The following is a 25,264-nucleotide window of genomic DNA, read 5'->3' as shown; positions in this document are numbered from 1 at the left end:
AGTGTAATCAGAGGTCAAGATCCTAATCAGTTTGGTTCTTTTACTTTCCTAAGGGCTTGTCTTTGTACACTATATAACAATAGCTGTGTAGAAACCAATGTAATTAAAGCAATACAACCCCCTAATGTGGACAGACCTAGTTATACCAGTGTAAAGGTACATCTATCAATACAGTTATAGCGGTAAATTTACTATGTCAGTTTCTGAAATTATGTAGCAGTACAAAAACTGTGTAGACTAGCTCTTAAAATCCATTTGGACTTCTGAATTAGGCATTCAGATGGGAAGGGGATTTGTTTATCTTGAAAATAATACGTCTCATGAAAGTGAAGGACTGATAACACTGTCTAGGGGTATCCCATTACACAATTTCATACATTCATATTAATAGATTTTAAGGCCAGAGAAGCGCAATATAATCATCTAGTCTGACCACCTAATAATACAGACCATAAAATTTCCCCCACTGATGAGGATTCCTGCATCAAGTCTAACAACTTGCTGTTCAGCTACAGCTTATCTTTGAGGCATATCCAACCTTGATTTAAAGGCACTGTGATGAGAAATTTCCCACATCCCGACCAGTGGTTAATCAAAAACAAACTATTCATCTTTGCTTTTAAGGTCCTGCCTATTATCTTTTATGTATTATTCGACGTCTATCTCCACCTTTCCTCCATCAACAGTACTGGTCTTCATCAGACATTTGTTAAAATTTTCAGACAAGCACCTTTGTACTTTTTTCCTGACTCCTTCAGGAATAGGAAAAGCTCCCCATATCTTTGAGAATGTTTCTCATTGTTATCCTTAAATTCTCTTTTTAACTCTCCTCTACAGCGATGCCTACAAGAAAATTGACAATGATTAAGCATCTGGTATGCTATGACTACTGCTTTCCACGATGAACAGTTTTGTTGCATTGTTAGCTTGTTCTCCCCCCATCTGTTTGTTTATTGGCCGTGGTTGTATAGTTCAGTGTTAAGCTCCTTGAGGCATGGACTGTCTGTGATTTGTTTGTACAGTGCCCAGGCCACTGAAGCCCTGCTCTGTGACTGAACATAAGAACAGCCGTACTGGGTCAGACCAAAAGTCCATCTAGCCCAGTATCCTGCCTGCTGACAGTGGCCAATGCCAGGTGCCCCAGGGGGAGTGAACCTAACAGGCAACGATCAAGTGATCTCTCTCCTGCCATCCATCTCCACCCTCTGACAAACAGGCTAGGGACACCATTCCTTACCCATCCTGGCTAATAGCCATTAATGGACTTAACCACCATGAATTTTTCCAGCTCTCTTTTAAACGCTGTTATAGTCCTAGCCTTCACAACCTCCTCAGGTAAGGAGTTCCACAAGTTGACTGTGCTCTGCGTGAAAAAGAACTTCCTTGTATTTGTTTTAAACCTGCTGCCTATTAATTTCATTTGGTGACCCCTAGTTCTTGGATTATGGGAGTAAGTAAATAACTTTTCCTTATCTACTTTCTCCACATCACTCATGATTTTATATACCTCTATCATATCCCCCCTTAGTCTCCTCTCTTCCAAGCTGAAGAGTCCTAGCCTCTTTAATCTCTCCTCATATGGGACCCGTTACAAACCTTTTCTGAACCTTTTCTAGTGCCAGTATATCTTTTTTGAGATGAGGAGACCACATCTGTACGCAGTATTCGAGATGTGGGCGTACCATCGATTTATATAAGGGCAATAATATATTCTGTCTTATTCTCTATCCCCTTTTTAATGATTCCTGGGGCTCCCACACACTACTGCAATGTAAATAATAATCATCTCTGTTTAAACATTTGCAAATTATTTCCATTTTGACCTTCGCGAACTTCAGCTTCTAGCCATTGCGGATCTTGTGTTTGTCTTCTCTTAGATCTCTTCTCTCCAAGCAGGTGCTTACTGAAGCCTGATCAAGTCATCTCTGTTTAAAAGCTAAGTAGATTGAACTCCTTTGTCATTGGAACAAATTTTTTCCAGACTTTAAATCGTTCTTATAGCTTTTTTCTGAACTCCTCCAATTTTTCAACATCCTTTTTAAGTGTAGATACCAGAACTGGGCACAGCATTCTAGTAGTGGTTTTAGCAGTGCTGTAATATTACTTTTCTGCTCTGGCTTGATATGTTCTGCCATCACATCTCAATTCTGACCTTGTACCTGGTTCCCACTGTTACTGTTTTGGGCTCTCCACATATTACTGCTGATGCACCTCAATCTTGACCTGTACTTTTCCACTGCAGGGTCTCTCTTAAGCAAACACTCCAAATTGTGCAGTGCTTTGTGATCTGCACAAGTGCATCTTATCGGTGCTGGAAAACATAGCTGCACTGGTTCAGTGTAGTGCTAGTGTAGCCCAGTATCAGGAGCACTCCAGCAATTATTATATTAGTGTAGAAAGTGCACTGTAGAGCTAGGTGGAAAATGCTAGGTATTTTCAGTGAAATTTTTTGAATTAATAAAAATTAATTTTTTTCCTGGAATTTTTGGGGGGTTGTTTTTCATTCCTATGCCACTTTTCTCTCCCTTATATTTCCAGAGGGGAGAAATGCAGAAAGGCAGGGATTAGGAGGAGAGATCGAAAACTGGGAAAGCCATTTCTCATTAGTGAACCAGGTGGAGGGCATAGATATTTGACTGTTTTGTCTATGCCACAGTTTCCTACCTGCTCTATACTGATGCTTTCACTGTTCTTGAGATTGCTGCAGCTCCTCTGGTGCTTGAACAATGAAGGGAGATACGTTGAGAATTCTCAGTGGATGCACGCTAGGTGGGAAAGGGCCTTCTAATGTACCTTTGGAGAGGCTGTAAAATAAAAAACTCAATAATGGGGGATTTCAACTATTCCTATATTGACTGGGTACGTGTTACCTCAGGACGGGATGCAGAGATAGTTTCTTGATGCCTTAAATGACTACTTCTTAGAACAGCTAGTCCTGAAACCCACAAGAGGAAAGGCAATTCTTCATTTAGTCCTAAGTGGCACACAGGATCTGGTCCAAGAAGTGAATATAGCTGAATTGCTTGGTAATAGTAACCATAATGTAATAAAAAACATCCCTGTGGAGGGAAAAACACCAAAGCAGCCCTCCATGGTAACATTTAATTTCATAAAGGGAATCTACACAAAAATGAGGGCATTAGTTAAACAGAAATTAAAAGGTACCGTGTCAAAAGTGAAATCTCTGCAAACTGCATAGAAAATTTTTAAAGACACCATAATAGAGGCTCAATTTAAATGTATACCCCAAATTAAAAAACATAGTAATAGGACCAAAAAAGCACCACCATGGCTGAACAGCAAAGTAAGAAGCAGATAGAGGCAAAAAGACATCCTTACAAAGTTAAATCCTATTGAGGAAAACAGAAAGAAGCATAAACTCTGGCAAATGAAGTGTAAAAATATAATTAGGAAGACCAAAAAAGAATTTGAAGAACAGTTAGCCAAAGACTCAAAAAGTAACAGCAAAAAAATTAAGCACATCAGAAGCAGGAAGCCTGCTAAGCAACCAGTGGGGCCACTAGACGATCAAGATGCTAAAGGAGCATTCTTTGCATTGGTCTTCACGGCTAAGGATGTGAAGAAGATTCCCAAACCTAAGCCATTCTTTTTAGGTGACAAATCTGAGGAACTGTCCCAGATTGAGGTGTTATTAGAGGAGGTTTTGGAATAAATTGATAAATTAAACACTGTGGATAGGATGGTATTCACCCAAGAGTTCTGAAGGAACTCAAATGTGAAATTTGCAGAACTATTAACTGTGGTATGTAAGCTATTATTTAAATCAGCTTCTGTACCCGATGACTGGAGGATAGCTAATGTGACACCAATTTTTAAAAAAGACTCTAGAGGCGATCCCGTCAATTACAGGCCAGTAAGCCTAACTTCAGTACCAGGCAAATTGGTTGAAACTATAGTAAAGAACAGAATTATCAGACACACAGATGAACATGCTTTGTTGTGGAAGCATCAACATGGTTTTCATAAAGGGAAATCATGCCTCACCAATCTTCTAGAATTCATACTTAGATTTTCAGAAAGTCTTTGACAAGGTCCCTCACCAAAGGCTCTTAAGCAAAGTAAGAAGAACAGGAGTACTTGTGGCACGAAAGCTTATGCTCTAATAAATTTGTTAGTCTCTAAGGTGCCACAAGTACTCCTGTTCTTTCTGCGGATACAGACTAACACGGCTGCTACTCTGAAGCAAAGTAACCTGTCATGGGATAAGAGGGAAGGTCCTCTCATGAATCAGTAGCTGGTTAAAAGATAGGAAACAAAAGGTGGGAATAAATGGTCCGTTTTCAGAATGGTGAGAGGTAAATAGTAGTCTCTCCCAGGGATCTATATTGGGACCAGTGCTGTTCAACATATTCATAAATTATCTGGAAAAAGGTGTAAACAATGAGGAGGCAAAATTTGAAGTCATTGTGGACAGGTCTCTGAAAACATCCACTCAATGTGCAGCAACAGTCAAAAAACCTAACTGAATGTTGGATTCATTAGGAAAGGGATAGATAATAAGACAGAAAATATCATATTGCCACTATATAAATCCATGGTACGTCCACATCTTGAATACTGTGGTGCCCCATCTCAAAAAAGTTGTATTGGAATTGGAAAAGGTACAGAAAAGGGCAACAAAAATTATTAGTGGTATGGAACAGTTTCCATATGAAAATTAGTAAGACTTGGACTTTTCAGATTAGAAAAAAGACAGTGAATGGGGTGATATGATACTGTAGAGGTCTATGAAATCATGTCTGGTGTGGAGAAAGTAAAGAAGGATTATTTACTCCTCATAACACAAGAACTAGGGGTCACCAAATGAAATTAATAGCAGGTTTAAAACAAACAAAAGGAAGTATTTCTTCACACAAACACAATCAACCTGTGGAACTCTTTTTCCAGAGGATGTTGTGAAGACCAAGACCATGACAGGGTTCAAAAAAGAACTAGATAAATTCATAGAGGATAAGTCCATCAGTGACTATTAGCCAGGATGGGCAGGGATGCAAAACCATGTTCTGAATTGTCCCTCGCCTCTGTTTGACAGAAGGTGGAAATGGGTGACAGGATGATCACTTGATTACCTGTTCTGTTCATTCCCTGTGAAGCACCTGGCATTGACCATTGTCAGAAGACAGGATACTGAGTTAGATGGAACATTCCTCTAATCCATTATAGCCATTCTTATGTTGTTGTTGTTTTGTTTTTAAATAGTCCCAATACAAACACTTGTGAGATAGCAACAGCTATGAGTTTTCAGTTTTCATCTTTCCATAGAAGATTTTAGAGTCAGTCTTATCTTGCACTGCCAGAAATCCATTTTTGTTAATCCCAAATGTTGTCATGTTAACAATGGTCATTGAACAACTTGCCAAGGGATGCTGGGGATTCTCCATCACTTGAAGTCTTTAAATCAAGATTGGATGTCTTTCTAAAGGATATTCTGTAGCTCAGACAAAAAATTATGGGCTTAATGCAGGAACCATTTGGTAAATATTATATGTCCTGTGTAATGCAGGTGTCAGACTAGATGATAATTTTAGTCTTTTCTGCCCTTAAAATCCATTCATCAGTCTCTCCCCTTAACTGATTTCCCAGAATCACAATTGTGCCACAGTGCATGGGCATATTGAATCTGCCCTAACTTTTACTGTTTAAATGTTGATAGACAAAATCTTGGAAAACTTTCTCCTGTAAATTAATCTTGGTGTATACAACAATTCATGAGCTACCTTTATGACTTTAAAATGGTAAGTACTGACAGAGATTAAAGGGTTGGTGGGGGGAAGCATCTTTCCCTACTGCATGCACGCACATATACAATCTGAGTCCTGCTTTGAAACTTTAAATAGGAGTCAGAGGTTCTTGCTCTCAGTTGAGGATGCTTCTGTACCCTACCTAGTATCTAATCAAAAGGTCTCTTGTGAGGGCAGTGGTTTAGGAGTGAGCTATTCTAACAATGGATGGAAACCTCTCATTAACACAAGTTCATGTCCATAAGCAGCACAATGCATAAGTCTACACCAGAAAAGGCACAAGCAGAAGTGAAATTCTTTTGAGAAGGACAGGGCTTTAAAATCAATGAGTTCCCAAGACCAAACAATTCCTTGTGGTAAACACTGGAGTTAAGCTTTTAGCACACTCTTTGTGCTATACAAACAATACATTCTCAGCAGCATACATATGCACAGGTTTGCTTGTATAAGCACTTTACAAGGGTGTAACACAGGCCAGCTTCAAAGAATCCATGTTTAATAAACATGACAAACAGCATGTACCTTGAGGCTCTATAAATATACAAACTAATCAGTAATATGATGATTAGCCCATCCAGACTTACCACAACCAACAAAATAAAAACTACTATCCTGCTGGTTAATATCCCCCTGACCAACCATCAGCACACTTTCTCACTAAAAGCATGCCCAGAAGGTCAGCAAATTTGGGCTGTTTCAAAGCATGAGGGGAAGCAAAACTGAGTTAAAAGCCCTCCTAGAGAGTTCACTGTCACCAATCCATTCTGTATTAAACCAGGGGGCCTGGTGGTTGAGGCACTTCTGATAACTGGCACGTCTATTTTCAGAGAATACATTTATTTTTGCTGACCCTCAGTGAGCAATGAGGTATTTCTCCCTTTACAGGCAGAATAGTTGCTGCAGTTGTAAACCTAGTTGATCTGACATCTGGCCCTTCACACTCCCCAGAATAAGAAGTCATTTTGCAAGAAGACAATTGGCTGTCTATAGGACTTTATTTTTTAAATCCTTTGGGAAGTTGGGATATCTCTAATCTTGTTTTAACGTGTATCAAGCCACTTAATGCTTTTGTGCTTTCAAAGTAAAGTTGTTTAAGTTAATTTAAAATAAAGGGTTTTTTAAATATTCTTTCTGGTTTGAAGAACAGGAGTACTTGTGGCATCTTAGAGACTAACAAATTTATTAGAGCATAAGCTTTCATGGACTACAGCCCACTTCTTTGATGCATATCAAGTGGGCTGTAGTCCACGAAAGCTTATGCTCTAATAAATTTGTTAGTCTCTAAGGTGCCACAAGTACTCCTGTTCTTCTTTTTGTGGATACAGACTAACACAGCTGCTACTCTGAAACCTTTCTGGTTTGAGAAACTGGTTATTCTGTGTGTGTTGTACAGTATTCATTTTGCATCAGTTTAACTGTTCTTATTGCTCGGTTTTGAGGTTTGGGCCAAAAACTCACTTTACATTCCAAAGATTTGTGTAGTGTCTTCTTTTGACTGTAAACAGAGTTAACTGGTCACTAATGTGTATGGAATTCTTTCTTTCTTCTTAATGTTCAATTGTCTTGCGAGTGGGCTGTGTAATTTCATCTCTTAATCGTGGCAGCCTCTTTCCAAGGCAGGGTACGGCCGACTTTTTTAGTTCATTCTATATGGCTGAAAAATCAAGGTGCCTTATGTTTTACTGTGCGATTCCCTGTCAGTCACTTAGACATTCTTGATATAAGTAACAAAGTATTCATTGGGGAAAGCTGGTATGCCTGGACATGTTGAGATAAATAACACCATTAAATTCTCCAGGAATGTTTAAATTACGTGTTTTCTGTAACTGCATTAGAAATACTTTGGTGGAAAAGGTATCACCTTATTTTTAGCAGATTTAATTTTATTCATGCTCTGGTCTACTGGATATTCTCTGACTACATATGCATAGTTGAGATGTATAAAAGCACCAGGAGCGTGTGGTGGCAGGATAGTTACTGACAAGCACTTCTGGCAAGTGACGGTTATAAAAGGTTTCAGAGTAGCAGCCATGTTAGTCTGTATCCGCAAAAACAGGAGTATTTGTGGCACCTTAGAGACTAACAAATTTATCTGAGCATAAGCTTTTGTGGACTACAGCCCACTTCTTCGGATGCATAGAATGGAACATATATTGAGGAGAGATATATACACATACAGAGAGCATGAAAAGGTGGGAGTTGTCTTACCAACTCTGAGAGGCCAATTAAGTAAGAGAAAAAACTTGTTTTTTCTCTTACTTAATTGGCCTCTTAGAGTTGCCACAAGTACTCCTGTTCATTTTAGTTATAAAAGGGTTAATTTTGAGGCAGTGGTGAATCTCATATCCTGTATCTTTGCTGTTTAAATGTAGTTGACCTTTTAAAACAGTGTCCCAGGTAAAAGATTTTGCAAGCCATGGTTATGTTTGTCTGTCTAGGTACTTACACAGCCCCTTACACAGATCCTAGCTCCTGGATATTTCTGTTCTGCCACTCCACATGGGTACAAGGAAACTTTGTTTTTACCATTAATACTGTGTTGGGGCTGCTTTCAGCTCCGTTATCGCCTCCCTCTGCCTGTATGGGTAAACAGTCTAATTCCTGATGCCCTGACCATGTTTTAGCCCAAGATTCCATGGTTACGCATCTCAAACTGGGTGCAGGAGCATCCATCAGGTCCTTTAATATCTCTGTGGCTCCCCTGAGCTAATGGAAATAAACTGTTTTTAGAACAATAGTTTTTTTGTCTGTTTCAAATGATGCTGCTCTGAATAGCAGGAAAACTGAACCTTTGCTCCTGGACATATACCAGGAGCACTTTAATAATTAAATGGACATTAATCAATGGTACTTTATAGCTAAATTTGGCATATTGGGATTGAAAATAGAGATACTGCAAACTGGGGACAGAAGGCTGTTAGTACATGTCTGTGGCAGTTTGGCTGATGGATTTGGTGAAATTTATGACCGCATAGGGTGGATATAGTGCAGGGGTGGGCAAACTACGTCCCGGGAGCCACATCCGACCTTTCAGACATTTTAATCTGGCCCTCCTGCCAGAGAGCAGGGTCCGGGGCTTGCTCTGCTCTGGCGCTCCAGCCGGGGAGCGGTGTCAGGGGCTTGCCCCACTCCACACGTGCCGTGGCTCCGCACGGCTCCCGGAAGCAGCAGCATGTTCTCCCCCTCTGGCTCCTATGCATAGGGGCAGCCAGGGGGCTTTGCACACTGCCCCCGCCCCAAGTGTGGTCCTCACAGCTCCCATTGGCTGGGGACTGCGGCCAATGGGAGCTGCAGGGGCGGCATCTGTGGGTGGGGCAGTGCGCAGAGCTGTCTGGCCATGCCTCCACGTAGGAGCTGGAGGGTGGACATGCCGTTGTTTCTGGGAGCTGCTTGAGGTGAACGCGGCCCAGAGCCTGCACACCTGCCCCAACCCCCTGCCCCAGCCTTGATTTTCCCCCCCCCTCCTGCCCTCCAAACCCCTTGGTCCCAGCCTAGAACACCCTCCTGCCCCCTCATCCCCAGTCCCACCCCAGAGCCCCCATGCCCAGCCAGAGTCCGCACCCCAACCCCCTGCCCCAGCCCGGAGTCCCCTCCCACACCCTGAACTCCTCATTTCCGGCCCACACCCCCAGCTGGAGCCCTCATCCCCTCCTACACCCTAACCCCCAATTTCATGAATATTCATGGCCTGCCATACAATTTCCATACCCAGATGTGGCCCTCGGGCCAAAAAGTTTGCCCACCCTGATATAGAGGGTCTGTGCACCAGACAGTTTTGCTGGTCTTATTTTTGTCAGCAGTAGCTGCATAACAGTACCACACGTGTCATTTTATCTGTAATTTTGAAATGTATTTTGCAAAAAAAATTCCTGCATCTGGTTTGATTCAGCAGCTGGTTAAGGCTTGCTGAGTAAATCCTTTGACCTTAGATATTTTCTTCTGCACTATGCAACTATCACCATCAGAGCAGACTGCTCTTTGAGATAAATTGTCCTTGTTCAGTTTTAAGGCTTCTAGCAGTTTATAAATAAGCAACATTTCGTTTCAAGCATATAACTTTCACTTGTAATGCTACCTTAACCAACTTCCTTGTAACAATACATTTGAATTTGGAAAGTTGGTCCTCGAGTCCCACCATTCTGTTTGTCTTGTTTTTTCAGTCAAATGCTAACTTTTGCCTCCTGCTCTAAATAGCTCTGTATATTCCAAATAGAAGCATAGGGTCATTCTATGAGTAAAATAGCAGGTCTCTGTTCAGGGCAGAGTGCTCTCTGCATGCAGTTCCTTGCTTGTCTAAACCCCACCCGCACTATCACGCCCCACACAGATTTTTTTTTAAATAATTTTTGGAGGAAAGGGGGGAGTGTTCAGGTGTCTGAAATGCAATGGGAGCAGGCGGCTTCTCCCCATTGATTGCTCCTGTAAGATTTTGCCTAAGCACTCAGGGTACTATTAGCAATACCACCTTACAATAAGACTTATAGACCTTTAAATGGAACAGCTACATTAACCCGGACATCAGAAGTTGGCATCTATTTGCATTAATGTGGAAGATCATGCTCAAAATACAGCCAACACCTTTTGGAGTGTTAAAGCCAAAGTTGAGGAAAATTGATAGCAATTGTTTTGTGCAGAAATACCCCTAAGCCTTTCTCTCTTCTTTCAGTTGGTCAGTATTGGTTCTTCCTATAACTATGGAAATGAAGATCAGGCTGAATTTCTGTGTGTTGTCTCGAAGGAGCTGCATAATACCCCCTACGGCACAACCAGCGAGCCCAGTGAAAAAGCAAAGGTAAGATGCTGGGCATGGGAGGGAGGAAATGAAAGATGTCAGTCAAAGCAATTAGACTCAGCTATTATTCAAAAGAAGGTTGAGCATAGTGTATAATCTGCTTGCCATCTCTCCTCAAGGTCGGTAATGGTTCCCTTTTCATTGTGCATGAGAATATAAACTGTACCAGTTAAAGTAACTCTAATTGTCAGTATGACATTCACACATTACAAAACAAGAACTTTAAATATGATACTTAGTATTCTTCATGACTCCCATGCTCTTATCGGACTTCTTAGTGAGTGCCTCCTTTTGAGAATATGCATATTTGGGTTACCAGACAGTAGATAGACTTTGATTATCCCACCAGTACAGATGATAGATGTTTTCCGTGCTTATCTGAGTCAGAATACAGAAGTTTCACAACCAGGAATGTGAATGACATATTCTGTCTGAAAAGTATTGTCATATGCAATAAGCTATAAAAGTCTTCCCATTAGATGAAGTCCCTTACTTGTAATGTGATGTGCTAGCTTGCAGCTTTCAGGGTTCTGTCTAAATATCACTCTTCTGCATGACCGAATTGATAGAGACATTATAGGCATGAGATCTTGCTTGTGTGATCTGTTGACTTTCAGGAAAATAACTATGGAAGACAGTGTGTGACATGGCTGACTCATAGTTGGCCCTGACCAAATGGAAAATGAATTGCACTGTTCCTCCCCTCAATGTGCACTGTACATTTTACACCATGATTGGTGGGGAGATGGAAACACTAATAATTGGTTAGTAGTAAAACTAGTCATCTTTATACAAAAAAGTTTGCCACTCATTTCTCATTTTTATTGGTTTAAATTGAAAACAGCCAAATTAAAACTTAGCACAACTTTTCAAGAGTCAGTTTTAAAAAATAAACACTGAAAAAAGCTCCCTCAGACTGATCTGGAACTTCCAATGGCAGATGTATCCTGCTCACATTGTTTATTGTAAACTACTGTCTGCTTCTGGTTACTACTGCTTTTCATGCTGTCCACAGCTCATTTCTTGGTTGGGCACAGCAGCAGTTTGGAAAGTAGCATTTTTGTGTGTGGATACCCACAGTGGGTATGTAAGGTACAAGTAATGAGACTTATTTCATAAAACTTTTGAGTATTTTAAAACTTTTTTTGTTTCATTGCTAGTGAAATGGCTAATTTCCGCTGAAGTGTATTTTATCGTAATTCAGATAAACTTATTTTAAACCCTATAAGAAGTTAATATCGCCAAAAGTAAAAAGTGAACATGTAAAACTGTAAAATCCTACATATGGATCACTCCCTGAATCCACGTGTAAGCCCACTGACCTCATGCTGCCTGAAAGAAACGGAAAAGCTGATAAGTTATATGTCAGTGTGGTATTTAAGCAACAAGTGTGTGGTATTTTAAGCAACTTGTGTGAGTATTTTAATTGCAGCCTTATCCCTCACTGTTCATCATTTGCTTGTTGTCTTAGTTTGTAAGCTCTTCAGGGCTGGGATATGTGCACCACCAAGATAAAAATAATAAAGCAAAAACTGGCATTACTGACCATAATGCATCCCTTTACAAGGGACTTCAGTGACTCTTCTGCAACAACATGCTTCAGAAGGACCCAGAGTTTGACTGGATGCTAGGCTAATAGAAAATGTGTAGAATACCAAACCAAACAGTGTTGGGGTCTAAAGAGGAGGGACTAGTCCAGAACAAGTACAGTTCAGCTCTTGGCCATTCAGACATTTAAGAGATGCTAGCATTTATACTCTCTGCAGTGAAATTCACAGGCTTGGTAGAGGACCTCTGAAGAACGCTGCTGTGTCTCAAATGCTCATCCAGAATCTTGATGCACAGAAGGGAGTCGTGTACTCGAAAGAATGAGCACAGTGGGAAATAGCATGAGATTAGAACAGTAAGAGTTAGTTAAAAACCAAGAGTAAGCATAGTCCTGTTGCTTGGCTGAAAATACACAGTTGGAAGCTCTCTCTCTGATACCAAATAAAGTCATTTTGAAAGGAAAGTGAGTGAAAAAAATCCCCAGAAATTAACAGGGTTTTGTTCCACTATGCATTGGCCAGTGGGGGTTTGGGATGGGAGAGTTGTCTTTACCAGACTTGGGCTAACATCAAAATGCAGGAAGAAGTTTGGAGAAAGAGTTTATTGGAATCATAACTACATAAACTTGCCTGTTGGTGCAACTGTTGGACAGGGTGCCCTAAACTAAAGGGCATGTCAGGGAACAGGATGTGAGTAGTGGGGTAGGAACTGTGGACAGGTGCAAGAGGGGAGCTTTTTGAAGTTTCCTTTTAATATACATACTGTTAACAGAGTATTTGGGGGTGGGAGGGTTGTGGGGTTTTTTGTTTTGTTCTGTTTTTTTAATCCCTTTGGGTTGGAAGGTACTAGAATGTTGAGTCAGAACTGTTTCTTGGGATCTGTCCTCTTGACGGATGGATTTTTCAAGACAGTTTAGCCTCAAATTCATAATCTGCTAAACTGTGTCTGATTTAACCGTCAACAACTTGTTATTCCATTGAAACGATAATGAAGGTCACCCAGAATTACATATTGACAAATGTTTAGGTGGCTCTGATCCATGCTGCTGTGAAGGGGAAAGCACAAGAACCCTTGTGTCAGAACATCTAAAAAAACCTATCAGTACAGATATGAAAGGGCCATTGTATTTAATTCTGCATTACCCACCAGATTACCAGAATCTTTATTAAGAGTGGTGGGTTTACAAACCAGAAAAAAACATGTTGGGAGCAGCCCCAGCTGATCTGGCTCTTCCAGTTTTTCTTTCTTTTTCTGGTGTTTTTTTTTATCTGGTATTCTCTTCATGGAGGACACAATTTGCCTAAATAAGATAGAACAAGAAACAATAGCAACTAAAACTTGAAAGTAGTTTTTCCAAAGGTACTAAAAGCTTCCCCAGTGACAGGTATTCTACATTATTGACTTTCTCCAAAAGTGACATGCTAGTAATACTGAGCAATACACTGGTGAACTTCAAGCAATGGCAGTGAAGTCTGGTAAGTGAAGATTTTACTGCCATGTGAATTACAGCTGTAAAATAACTTAAAATGTGTTCCTCTATGAGATAGCATTACACAGTGATAAGTATATACACTGACTCTTGAATCTTACACTATGAGATATTTCCCATGAAGAGAACTTAGCATGTACCCTTCTTTTTCATTATTTCCTACTTTGGAAGAAACAACTCTGAGCATTCTGAAAGGCCATCTGTTTTCAGAACACCCCTCAAATGCAACTAACCTCTCACTCTTGTGTTTGCAAAGTCCATACAGGAGCCCTCCCAAAATAAGCCCTACACTGAATGTACATAACCCAGGACTTGGACTACATCATGGGGAATTAGTAAGGAAAATAGCCTTACCTTAGTCAGGCTTCCAAGGACTGTGAGCATGAGTGTTATGTAAAGTATTTAGATTCCTTTCTGAACAGTTTATTCATTTTTTGCCGTTTCGCTGCTGATTTGGATTTCTGTTCAAGCTCATTTTCATTCTGGCCTCTGCAGATTCTAATTGTAGTTTACTAAACTCTTCAACTTCTGTTTTAAGTAAAACTTAAAATGGGCCAAGTTCATTAGAACAATAACAGTCACAACCTGAAGAAGAGCTCTGTGTAAACTCGAAAGCTTGTCTCTTTCACCAACAGAAGTAGGTTCATTAAAGATATTACTTCACCCATCTTGTCTCTCTAGTATCCTGGGATGAACATAGCTATATCACCACTGCATAGGCACAACCTAAACAGTATACCTACCAGCTTGCCCAAAAGTTGGATCTCTTGTGGGGTTTGAGGAAGCAATGCCACTCAGCCATTGCCTTTCTCTGAGTCTTATTATTGATAGCTGGAATGGACATGTAACCTTCTAATGTAGCTGGGAGGAGTAAACTAACCCCTTTGAGCCAATTACTTAAACTGTTTCAATGGCATTGTTTGTTAAGCAGAGCACTTGTGGGGCAGCTTGTGTTTCTCTGAGCTCTCCATTCCCAAATCCACTTGGTTTCCCTGCCCACTTTCTTGAGGCCCTCTATTAGGAGGGGATGACCCAATGTTCCTCCTGATTTCTGCCTCCAAAGCTAAGTTTCCAAGTGTTAAGAGTCCACAGACACCTGGAGCCAGTTGCAGAGTTCACAAGTTTCAGGTACCATATGTAGCATCAGCTGACTCATTACAGTGTTCCCTTTCATTGTGTCAAATGAATGCTGAACTGAATGGAACCATTAGCAGTAATCTGCTGATACCTGGGACAGTGGGGAAAACTAATTTTCCTGCTATTTATAATTATCCTGCCTTTAAATTGTCTGGTATCTTATTGCCTTATGAAGAATTGGGTTAAAGTAAAATAGCCTCACGTACCTCAAGTGTAAGTGGATTGTACTTTGCATTGGCTCTGACTCACTTGCAATCTTTTCTTTTCCCTCCCTTTCTTTACACTTGCTGCATGCCATTCAGAGCGAGGATGAAGAGACGGATTACGATATGAATGACTCAGATTAAGTGTAAATGTCATGGTGAGCATTAGCTGCCCTAGGACTTCACCCACATGCTTTCCTCTGCCCCATTATCACCTACCCCTCACCAATACCATCCTCTGGCTAGTCCTAGTGGTGTATTTGTTCTATAGTCATAGTTGCCTTTATTCCTAGTATCAGGTGAAATTCACAGTGGTAGAAATGGTAATAGACAGTGTGATCTGTTGCACAGATGGTGATGACATGACAAGACCTGTACTGGCTCTTGTGCCTTTTTACATAAGTAACACTGGCATTATCAGTCCTTTTCAAGCAATTCCGAGAGAGGGGAAATGCTTTATACAGATTCTAGGGGAAACGTTTTTAGACCGAAATGGTTCTGTGTTTTTGTTACATGGCCTATTTTTTCTCTAGTCCATATATTTTGTGTATAATGGCAGCTAATAAAAATCTTCAGTAAATGTCTGATTTGGCAACATATTAAGAGGCTTGTCCATCTGAAGTATGTTATCCAAGGATGGTCCTATTAAAGCACAATATAGGGAGTCTGCAGGTCTGCATTTTTTTCTCCACTTTGCCTCAGTCCCTCTGTATGAATATAGACAAGTCATTTAACTTCTGTGCTCCGGTTTCCACAGGTCTAAAATGGAAAAAAACTCACTGGGGAGACTCGGCCAAGTCCTAATTTACTGAGTCTAAAGTGCTTTGAGGAACCTAAATGGACAGTGCTATTGAAATTCAAATTATGATGATGAATTACCAAGAAGTGACCTTACAATGCTTGAAGCAGTGCATGGAGAATAATTAATGTTTTTGTTGACAATCGTTTCTATTTTAAGTCTGCTGTTACTTATATCTGTTATTTGCTGCTCATCAGGACTCCAATACTGAAAAGCCCAGGTGAAGTCACTGGAATCTGATGGTATTCAGTATCTTATAGGATCATACTCCAAATCCTTTCTTACCTGTACCTTTGGAAAGGCAGCCTTTTTACAAATAACTTCAGTGCTGCTTGCATATGGGTTGGAAAAGATAAATTTATCTTGCGGTAATAAAATGTTTGAAAAGTGTGCATGGGGAAGGTTGCCAACTTGTGCAAAATCTAAGCTTTCATTTTTATTTTTTTTATTAAATGATTTGTCCTTATGGTCAGTATGAAACTTCCATATATCACATGAGTATAAACTCAGGGACTCTACAAACAGGCAGCTCAGAGTTTCCCTAAGTGGCACAGTGAATACTGACCAGCATCTGTCAGTTCTTACTCCTGTTCAGAATCCTGTGGGCAGCAATGAAAATAAGAACCAGGAGGCATTCAAATGTGTCGGCAGCTACTAGCAGGAGGCTAGTATGAAAATAAAGCCACTGAGCAGAGTCCAGGGACAGCACCCTTATCCCAACACCTTCCTCTAGCCAAATAGATTGGCATGGGAGAAGCAGTTGCTTTCTCACCAGGTTGTTGCCCTGGACAGTTCCCCCTATACCCTCTGCCCCTTATCTCATATAGGTCTGTGGAATTAATTATCTGGGTAATGGCCACCTTGTAAAATTTCCATATCTTTTTTGTGAGGGGATGGTAGGGCAAATGAACGACATAGGGAAAGAGTGGGAGATTGATGGGATAAGCTAGGAAAGAGAAGTACAGTGTGTGCACATAAAATATGAGAGACACACACATTTCTGGGGTATATGGAAGAAAAGAAACCCAAATGTACAGGGCAGGAGGTAGAGCTCACAGTGAAGAGAAAGAGAGGTTAGGAGATGGAGAATGAGAGAAGGTACAGAGGAAACACTTTGAAGATGGCTTGAGAAACATCACCATGATCTGGTACAGGAAAGAGAAAGTGAAGTGAAGCCATGTAGGAAAATGCCTAAGCAAAAGCAAGAAAAGGGTGGTGGGGGGGGGGGGTATGCATGTGCTGTTGATTGTGATCTGCTTTACACAGAATTAAATGTTGTGCTAAAGTTACAAGTGACATGAAATTCACTCACTCCTATTATCTCCCTGTGGCACATCATAATAGCTTAGTTTCCTGTGGGATGTAATATGTACATCTGGGTTTGGGTTTAGTGTGCAGGAGCTCGGTGCTGTCAGTGGTCTGACTAGATCATCCGGTGCTCCCTTCTTGCCTGAACTCTAGGACTCTACAGGTGCAGGCTAAACCGAGATGAGCCATGTTGAATCTGATACGAGTGTCTGCATACACAGGTTTAACTAAATGTTTGATGTTAAACTCAATTAGTTAGTCAGTTCAGCAGCACATCTTTAGGTGAATTGACTGTGTGTAGTCTAACCCACTGGGGTTCATCAAATAACTTATTCAGCTGATCATTTTCTTTGTGGTATTCAGTCATGGTGGTCACATTTTGCTTGGTGACTATCATATGGTGGAATGTATTGAATAACATAGCCAATGTCTTTTTCCTGCCAGTTGACCAGCCCTAGTAGTAAGATGCATGCTTTTGAAGTTTGATAGTTAACTTGATTGTATTCTGCTCAGAGTAGGGAGTGCCCTCTTCTGTGTTTTGGAAAATACCATATACGGGTGCTGTTGGCAATATATATAATAAATGTTGATTGATAATACTGCAATTACAGTACTTAACTGTTCCTCTAACTTTAAGTTGCAGCAGGCATACTAGCACATGTATTTTTCATCATGGCAAATCCCTTTACTAGAGGTTGTCAAGTACATTTTCAAGGCCTGACTTTTACTCACTGAATACACTTGTGTTTGCCATGCAGTTTCTTATAGAATGCTTTTAATTAACTAGAAGCACAGGTGGCAAATTTTCTTAACACTGAAATATGTAGCATTTGCTTTTAATACATACTTTGAAACTTTTCATACTTCATCTAGAAAACCTTTCAAAGGAACTTCATAGTAATACTAGCTGTGATCTCATCTGCTCTCAAACCTAAGGAACAGTATACAGTGTGAATAGGAACCCTCCAACCAGAAAGTAAAATCCAGGTGCTGCAGGAAGTACTGTTGGTGAGTCAATAGATGGCACTTTTCCCTCCCTACACTGTATTTAGATACCTGTGGCTAGTGTGGGCTTGGGCTAAGGGGCTGTTTAATTGCGATGTAGACATTTGGGCTCCTCGCAGAGTCCTAGAGCCTGGGCTACAGCCCGAACGGCTACATCACAATTAAACAGCCCCTTAGCCTGAGTCAGCTGGCACAAGCCAGATATGGGTTTTTAATTGCAGCGTAGACAGCCCTAAATCGTTACTTAACCAAGATCTCCACTGTAGTCCTAGAGAACAGTCTGCCTCTGAAGTTACCTTTTTTAGGAGAAATCATACAACTGAGGGGGTCTCACTAATTGTAATCCTTGAAGATCCCAAAGCATTATATACATCAGGAAAGACTATATCCTAATTGGCTGTAATTGATGTGAAAGGCTTATCCATTGTTGGCTGGTTTTGAAACTAGAAAAGTTAGTTACTTGCAATATGAAATTCATCTGTAAGTTTTTAAATGTCAAGTTTTTTGGTATATTCATTAATACAGTGCTTCTGTGCCCTATTAAGCAGCTGCCATGTTCTATCCTGCAAGTATAGAGGGATAGGTGTTTGTATGTGTATTGTAAAGACCTGTGAAATTCTTTAGGAGGGAAGGTACAACTGAGTATCAGTGTAAGATGTTCATGGTTTAAACATTCTATTCCACTGCAAGTACCAGAGAAGGAACTTCTGCATGACACCAGTGGCTGCCTCTGCTGGGGAATGTGCCTGGCCTGTCATATACCTTCTCCTCGTGATTGGATCAGAAAGCCTTTTCCCAGCCCCATGAAGGCAGCCACAGGCCAAAAGAGTAAAGCGTCAGGTGTTGCCAATTTCACTGACTAGCAAACAGTGCTCTGTACTTGTCACTGGCACATTTAAAGCTTTGCTTAGTTTGTCTGACTACTATCAAGACTTCCTCCTTAGTTTATTTGTAGGCTTCCCTGTGGTGCTAATCACCATCATAACTGATCTCATCATTACTAATCACCTATTACATGAAAAAACGGAGGCTAGTAACCTGAGACACTAATGTAAGGTGCTTGGATACCATCATACAAGAATTTAGAGCCCATATTATGGGTTAAGGTGAAGAGGGTGGCGACAGGAAAGCCAAAACCACCAGAGGGAGCAGAGGAAAAGTGGTGAGCAGATGCCAAGAAGAGACCCTGGATACTTCAGAGGCAAATACTTTAAAATATTTTCTGAAGAGAATTGAGTTTAAGTACCAATTTTCAGAATGTGATTTCTGCAGTGAATATTGTAGCAAATGGGCTTTTCTTGGCCAAATGAGTACATCCCCTCTCCCCACACCAGAAGAGGCTCTTCTCACTTTTCACTGCAGGAGAGTAGAATCCTTTAAACAGGATTTCTGTCTTGAGATGTGTGCTACAAAATGGTAGGGAGTTGATATGAATTTAGGTGCACAAGTTTGGGCCACTTTATCTGGATTATAGGCTGGTTATAGAATGGTGTCTTAAGGGTGGAGGAGGTCTCCAGTTCAGTGTAGTCTGCTCTTACAAACATAGGGTCGCTCAACTGCCATGGGATGGGCCACATGAATCCTGTGAAAGTGTGATTCTTAACATCTCCTCTCTGTCCACTAAATTGAACTCGCTTCCTTATAAAATTTAACCAATATGCTTCAAAAAACACCGTATCTCTTAATTGTCTGTCTTCTGCTTCACAAAGCATAACATAAGAGTACCTGGAAAAGTGAACTCCACAAAGTGTCCCATCCCACCAAAAGAAAGATTTGCATATGGACTGTGGGTCTTCTCAGACGCAAGAGAAATTGTGCAAGCCAATGTATTGCATGAAAATCTATTAAAATACTATTGCTCAAACATGAAGATCTATCTAAAACATTAACTTAATACATCAGGCTAATAGCTTTCACGTATTAGTAGCCTAACAAATAGTCCCATGGGGTCAAGAATCTGGCTGTTTGTATTTACCATATAACTAATACTCAGGACTGCTTTAAGAGGTCAGGGCAGATACTGTAGGGTTAATGCATCAGCCTACTCTGTATAGGAGTTGATCTAGCCCATGCAAGCTTTTATACTCCTGACCTTCAAACGCTGCTTGTTTTTTCACACTGTAATCGTGTCCCTGCCCAGGTTTCCTTGGCGCGTTTTGTGCTACTTATGCACGTTCCATTGCTACTCTAAGTGACACAGGTCATACATAAAACAAGGGAGAGCACAGGAGATGTTACTAAAGCAAGTACAATTTAAAAAATCCCAAGTTTGAAAAAGGCAATTCTCCATTTTCCCTGGTAATGCACAAACGAGGCAGCCTTGCTGCTAGGATCAGAGAAACTGGCTTAGCCCATACACCTACTATCCTTGCAGCTCCTCCTTTACCTTCTTGTGACTTTTAGGAACTCTGTGTTTGGTCTGTGTGCTGTGAACTTTATCGATGACCAGTTGCGCTCATTTGTCTGATTGATCTCTACTTTTACTGCCCCCTTACAATATTAAATAGTTTCTTTCCTCTTATTAGTGTGACTCAAATACACTAATGGTGATCTTTTGTACAGGTGTGTTAATGAAATTTAGTAAGTGATGTGTAGCCTATTCTCTGTTTTTCTATATTAAGGCATCAGCTTCAGGAAAGTCCTTAAGCCAGCCCTTCGGGCTTTATCACCTGATTGAAATACAGTGATTTCTTTTACTCTCTGCCCCCCCAGGCTTTAGGTCTGATATTGGGAAATTTTCATGTGTGTAATTTTTAACTGTCTCTTTCAGATTTTGCAAGAGCGAGGTTCCAGGATGTGAAGACCATATTGAACACTGAAGAATATTTCTTTTATTCCAAGATGCAGTGAATTATCACATTGAAGAGGCTTGGCTGTGAGAGGAAGAAATCTGCTTTAGATAATTTTCTATTGATCTGGATTGAACCATTTTTGCCTATAAGCTGGTATAGACTGAATTTGCTGGCTGAAAACATCGCAAGATTATTGAATGGGAATAGATGATGTGAGAGATGTGTTAATCTTGGTTCTAGTGCATGGTTGTACTCTCTCATGGGCTGAATTATATTGGTCACATAGAAAGAAACAATCATGCACTCATATTTTCCTCTGAGACATGTAGCACTTACATCTGGTGCTGGATGATCCAGTGTTGATCAGTTTGAAATGATTTTGGTATTAATAATTGCAAACCGTTAAAGGACACTGTATTTGGTGCTACATATATATTACAGCCCATAAATGCAAATATTTGGGCCTACATAGTTGGTTTTGGAATCAATGACAGCCCCGGTTTACTATCTTATACTGCACATTCCTTATGGCTCAGTGACACATTTTCTGTTAGGTAAGAACGGTGTAGGAGATCAAGTGAAACTACCTTGTAAAAAGTTACACCCTAGGCAAGATTCCCATAAAGCATAGGTGTAAAATACTGACTGGGTTGATGGCTTATTTTAATAGTCAAAGGGAATACTAAACTTGGAGAAAATGTCTTTTGTCTGAATCATCTCTGATGTTTCTGCTGTCAAAATAACTTCCTCCTGCAAAAGTTAAGCTCCAGTCTTAGCCAAATGTTTGAAAGGAAAAACAAAATTTCTTAAATTATTGTCACAACTGAATATCTTGTCTCTTTTGAAATGTTTGTTGCTAACCAAATGTTGTACATTTTAGAAATGCCTACAAGTTTCAAGCTACTCTTGGATTTTGTTGGGTATTTTTAAGAGCTGGAGTTTGTGTAGTTACATGGCTGGATAGTGTTAGATTCTAATCTCGGTGAATGGGTTTAAAGTTACCCTAAGAGCAAACACAAGCTCACCCAATTAAAAATCTGAATTAATTGCTTTGAATTTTCAGAATGTTTACAGTCCATCTCTCTACATTGTTTCAACTATGCAGTTCTTTATGATGTTTCTAAGAATGCTGCCTGAAAACATTCTCACACAGTTGCGTTAGGACAGGCCTGTGGTAAATGTTAACACACAAGACTGGAGCTTTTTATTGCATTGTGTTTTAAACAAAACCAGTAGCATGACTTTTTGAAACAGATTCAACTAAATTGATTGTGTAAAACTCTAGATTCTTGCAGCTTCATTGGCTTCCGTAGCTCTAGATGGAGTAGTGGATGGGAGTTTAAACCGGATTGTCCAAGATGGTCTTGAATTCTAAAAGCATTTTAAACTGTTTCATTAAATAACTTCAGAATTTTTACATATACCATATCCTCTACGAGTAAAATGTGTAATCCTCCACGTGAAAACCAGTTTCTCAAGCATCTTGGGTTTACCTATATTTTTTAAGACGTATTGTACATTGATAAGTTTGGCGTAAACAATTTGTAAAACCATTTCTACAAAGCAGGTTATGCAGTGGGCTAAATGTTTTGTTGTGCATCTAATGCTTGAAAGAATTTGTAAAGCATTTTGCCACTTGGATGCGGTCTGCACAGGAAGCTGCTGACCCCTCCACAATACCACATTAATATGTTCGTCTTTTTTTAAGATGTTAGGACCTAACTGAATTTACTAAAATGTAATTATTCTGTAGGGGGAAATGTTTATACTTTTATACTTTTTTTTGGTAGGCATCCATATTTTATCAGCCTGAAGTCAATGCCTAAATTTCCCCTAAATAGTAACAAATAATCTTGTGTATCTAAAGATAAGCCTGGCGATTATTTGTCTTAAAAGGCATTTCCTCTGCTGGAAAGTCACTGGGTTTAAGCACCTTGACACGACCCGTGTTCTTCAGGTTCCATGGCTCATGGAATTGTGGCCTTTAAAGCTTCCTATTTTCCTGCTGTGCTCTACAGAGTAAATTCAGCATTGGATTAAATGGCTTTTAATGCCTTTTAATAATTAAAAATGTATATTGATATCATTCCAAAATCTGCATTTTTGTGTGTTGTCTTCTGTTGTTAAACAAAAGAAAGCAGAAGATTTGATTTTCATAAACTACCTGAGATCCTTAAGGATTGCAGAAGCAAAACATGAGTAAGAAACTGAGAAAATTGAAACAACTTGGAGGATATATATGAAAAGGGGCCACTTTTAGAGAGTGGCGTTTTCACTGGAATACTTTATGGTATAATACATTTGCTTTTTATTTTTTTTGGTGGGATTATCTGCACCCTGGTTTACATTGTCCCTTGTAGTAGCAAAAATTATTTTGGGGAAGAGTTTTTTATCATTAACATTTTGCACTTTCTCTGTCTGATACCTCACAGAGCTATTGTCTCTCACTTCAGCAAAAAAAAAAAAAAAAAAAAAAAATTATTAGGCAAATATCTGGTAAATAATTTTGCAAGCTGCTGTAGGAGACTTTGTCAACTAATCTTCTGTTCTTGCTGTTACCCTTATTAATTTCATATTTCTTTAACATCTGAGACATTCACTTAGGTGCATGTACAGTAGAACCTCAGAGTTAAGAAAACATTGGGAATGGAGGTTGTTCATAACCCTGAAATGTTCATAACTCTGAATAAAACATAATGGTGGTTCTTTCAAAAGTTTACAACTGAACATTGACTTAATACAGCTTTGAAACTTTATTATGCAGATGAAAAATGCTACTTTTATCTATCTTAATTTAAATGAAACAAGCACAGAGACAGTTTCTTTACCTATCAAATCTTTTTTTTAAACCTTCCCTTTATAATAGTTTACATTTAACACAGTACTGTACTGTCTTGTTTTGCTTTGTTTTTTGTCTCTGCTGATGCCTGATTGCATGCTTCCGGTTCCAAATGAGGAGTGTGGTTGACTGGTCAGTGTGTAACTCTGAGGTTCTATTGTACTATCACATTATTTTCCTAAAGCCCCAGGAGCTTCCCTCTACTAAAATTTGGTTTCTTTTTGTATTGAAATATGATAACTTAGAATAAGGTTAGCTACACTAGCAAGAGGTAGACAGGATGGTCAGGTCAGACTCTTTGAATTTGTAAGCTACTTTATCAATAGATGAAAACAGTATTACAGCCCTAGATTTTAAATCATGAGCATGGGTAGGTTATAGCAGAAGAGAATGAGGGTACACTAGATCAAGGCAGACAAACAATTAAAGTGGCTTTTCATACAAAGGACAATTTATCTTTCTTGAGTCAGTTATTACTGTTTTATAGAAGGCCCAATTTCCTGACCTAACAGGTGTACAAACATTCTCCATCTAAGTGTATCAATCATTTGGAGCTACATACACAGACCCAAGGGATTACTTAAGTAGAGAATTACTGATTTTCATTGGGATTCTTTAACCCGTTTTAAATGAGACCCAGAAGTTTTACAAACCTTTTAAAAACACAGTAAGTTTAAATTTGTAAAACTTAAGTATTACCACAGAAACCCCTGTAGACTTAAATCAGGAAAAAAGTGAAACTATTGGTATTGGATTTTGTAATGACCAATTTCTGGCTTCTGGGGAAATAATTAATTGTAAATCAAACACTTTTGGCTGTTTTTCAAACAATAGTTCAATCCGAGTTTAATTGTAGTCCCATGAATCATTTTAACCAATTGAAATTGATTGTAGTTAAAGACTAAATTGCTGCTCCTCTGTTAAACCTGGGAGCCACTATGGGATGTTTCTCAATCCTTGGTGAGTCTGTATCAAATACATTCCACTTACAAGTAAGAAGAAGCCTTTTGTCTGCTCTTCCTGCAAATTCACCCTGAGCTCTGAGAGCCAGTGGGTCTCTTTCCATTTTTCATTTCAGCACCAATTAAAGGTTCTGGTGGATGACTTAAGCTGCAGTTGTATCTGTGCCACTCCATTGTTTTCAAATTCTTCCCTGAATGACACTGATGCTGCACCTTTCCAAGCAATGGGTTTGCACAGGTGCAACATTTAAAATTACTAAACAAGCCCCTTGATGAATGTCAGATATAATCCAGCCCCTTCTGTAGATGTGTTGGTTTTGCACGGCTAAAAGTAAAAAAAAAAAAAAAAAAAAAAGTAAAAATTTATTTTGACATTAAAGTTGACAGGTCTAACTCTGATCACACCTAAAGAGCAGGTCTGTTGGGTAATATGGCGGTGTTTTCACGTAGCCAGTTTTGAGAAGAGAGCTGCACTTCAAACTGCAGAGCTTCTTGTTTTCGGGGAGTGGGGGGGTGGGAACAGGTGCTGTTTGTGCAGGGAAGCACTGTAGGAATCTATTCCAGCTAATGAATGCTTTCAGGTTCATTGGGAACCTCTGCTATATTCCAGCCTGCAATGAGTTTGAGG

The 25,264-nt window shown here is 39.8% G+C and overlaps 1 protein-coding gene across 2 annotated transcripts in view; it reads left to right on the top strand.

Moving 5' to 3' along the window:
* KCTD5 (potassium channel tetramerization domain containing 5) overlaps positions 1-23,313 on the top strand; it is a 49,892-nt gene extending 26,579 nt beyond the window's left edge. For both annotated transcript variants that reach the window (XM_034783543.1, XM_034783544.1), the window contains 2 exons: positions 10,429-10,554; positions 20,814-23,313. In XM_034783543.1, the coding sequence (XP_034639434.1) occupies positions 10,429-10,554; positions 20,814-20,843 (156 nt within the window). In that variant the 3' untranslated portion in view covers positions 20,844-23,313. The remainder of the gene's footprint in view (positions 1-10,428; positions 10,555-20,813) is intronic.
* Positions 23,314-25,264: the final 1,951 nt, after the last annotated feature.

This window comes from Trachemys scripta, chromosome 10, assembly GCF_013100865.1.
Source record: "Trachemys scripta elegans isolate TJP31775 chromosome 10, CAS_Tse_1.0, whole genome shotgun sequence".
Classification (NCBI taxonomy): domain Eukaryota; kingdom Metazoa; phylum Chordata; order Testudines; family Emydidae; genus Trachemys; species Trachemys scripta.
Note: the sequence above shows the minus strand (reverse complement) of the source record. Positions and strands in the feature narration are given on the sequence as shown.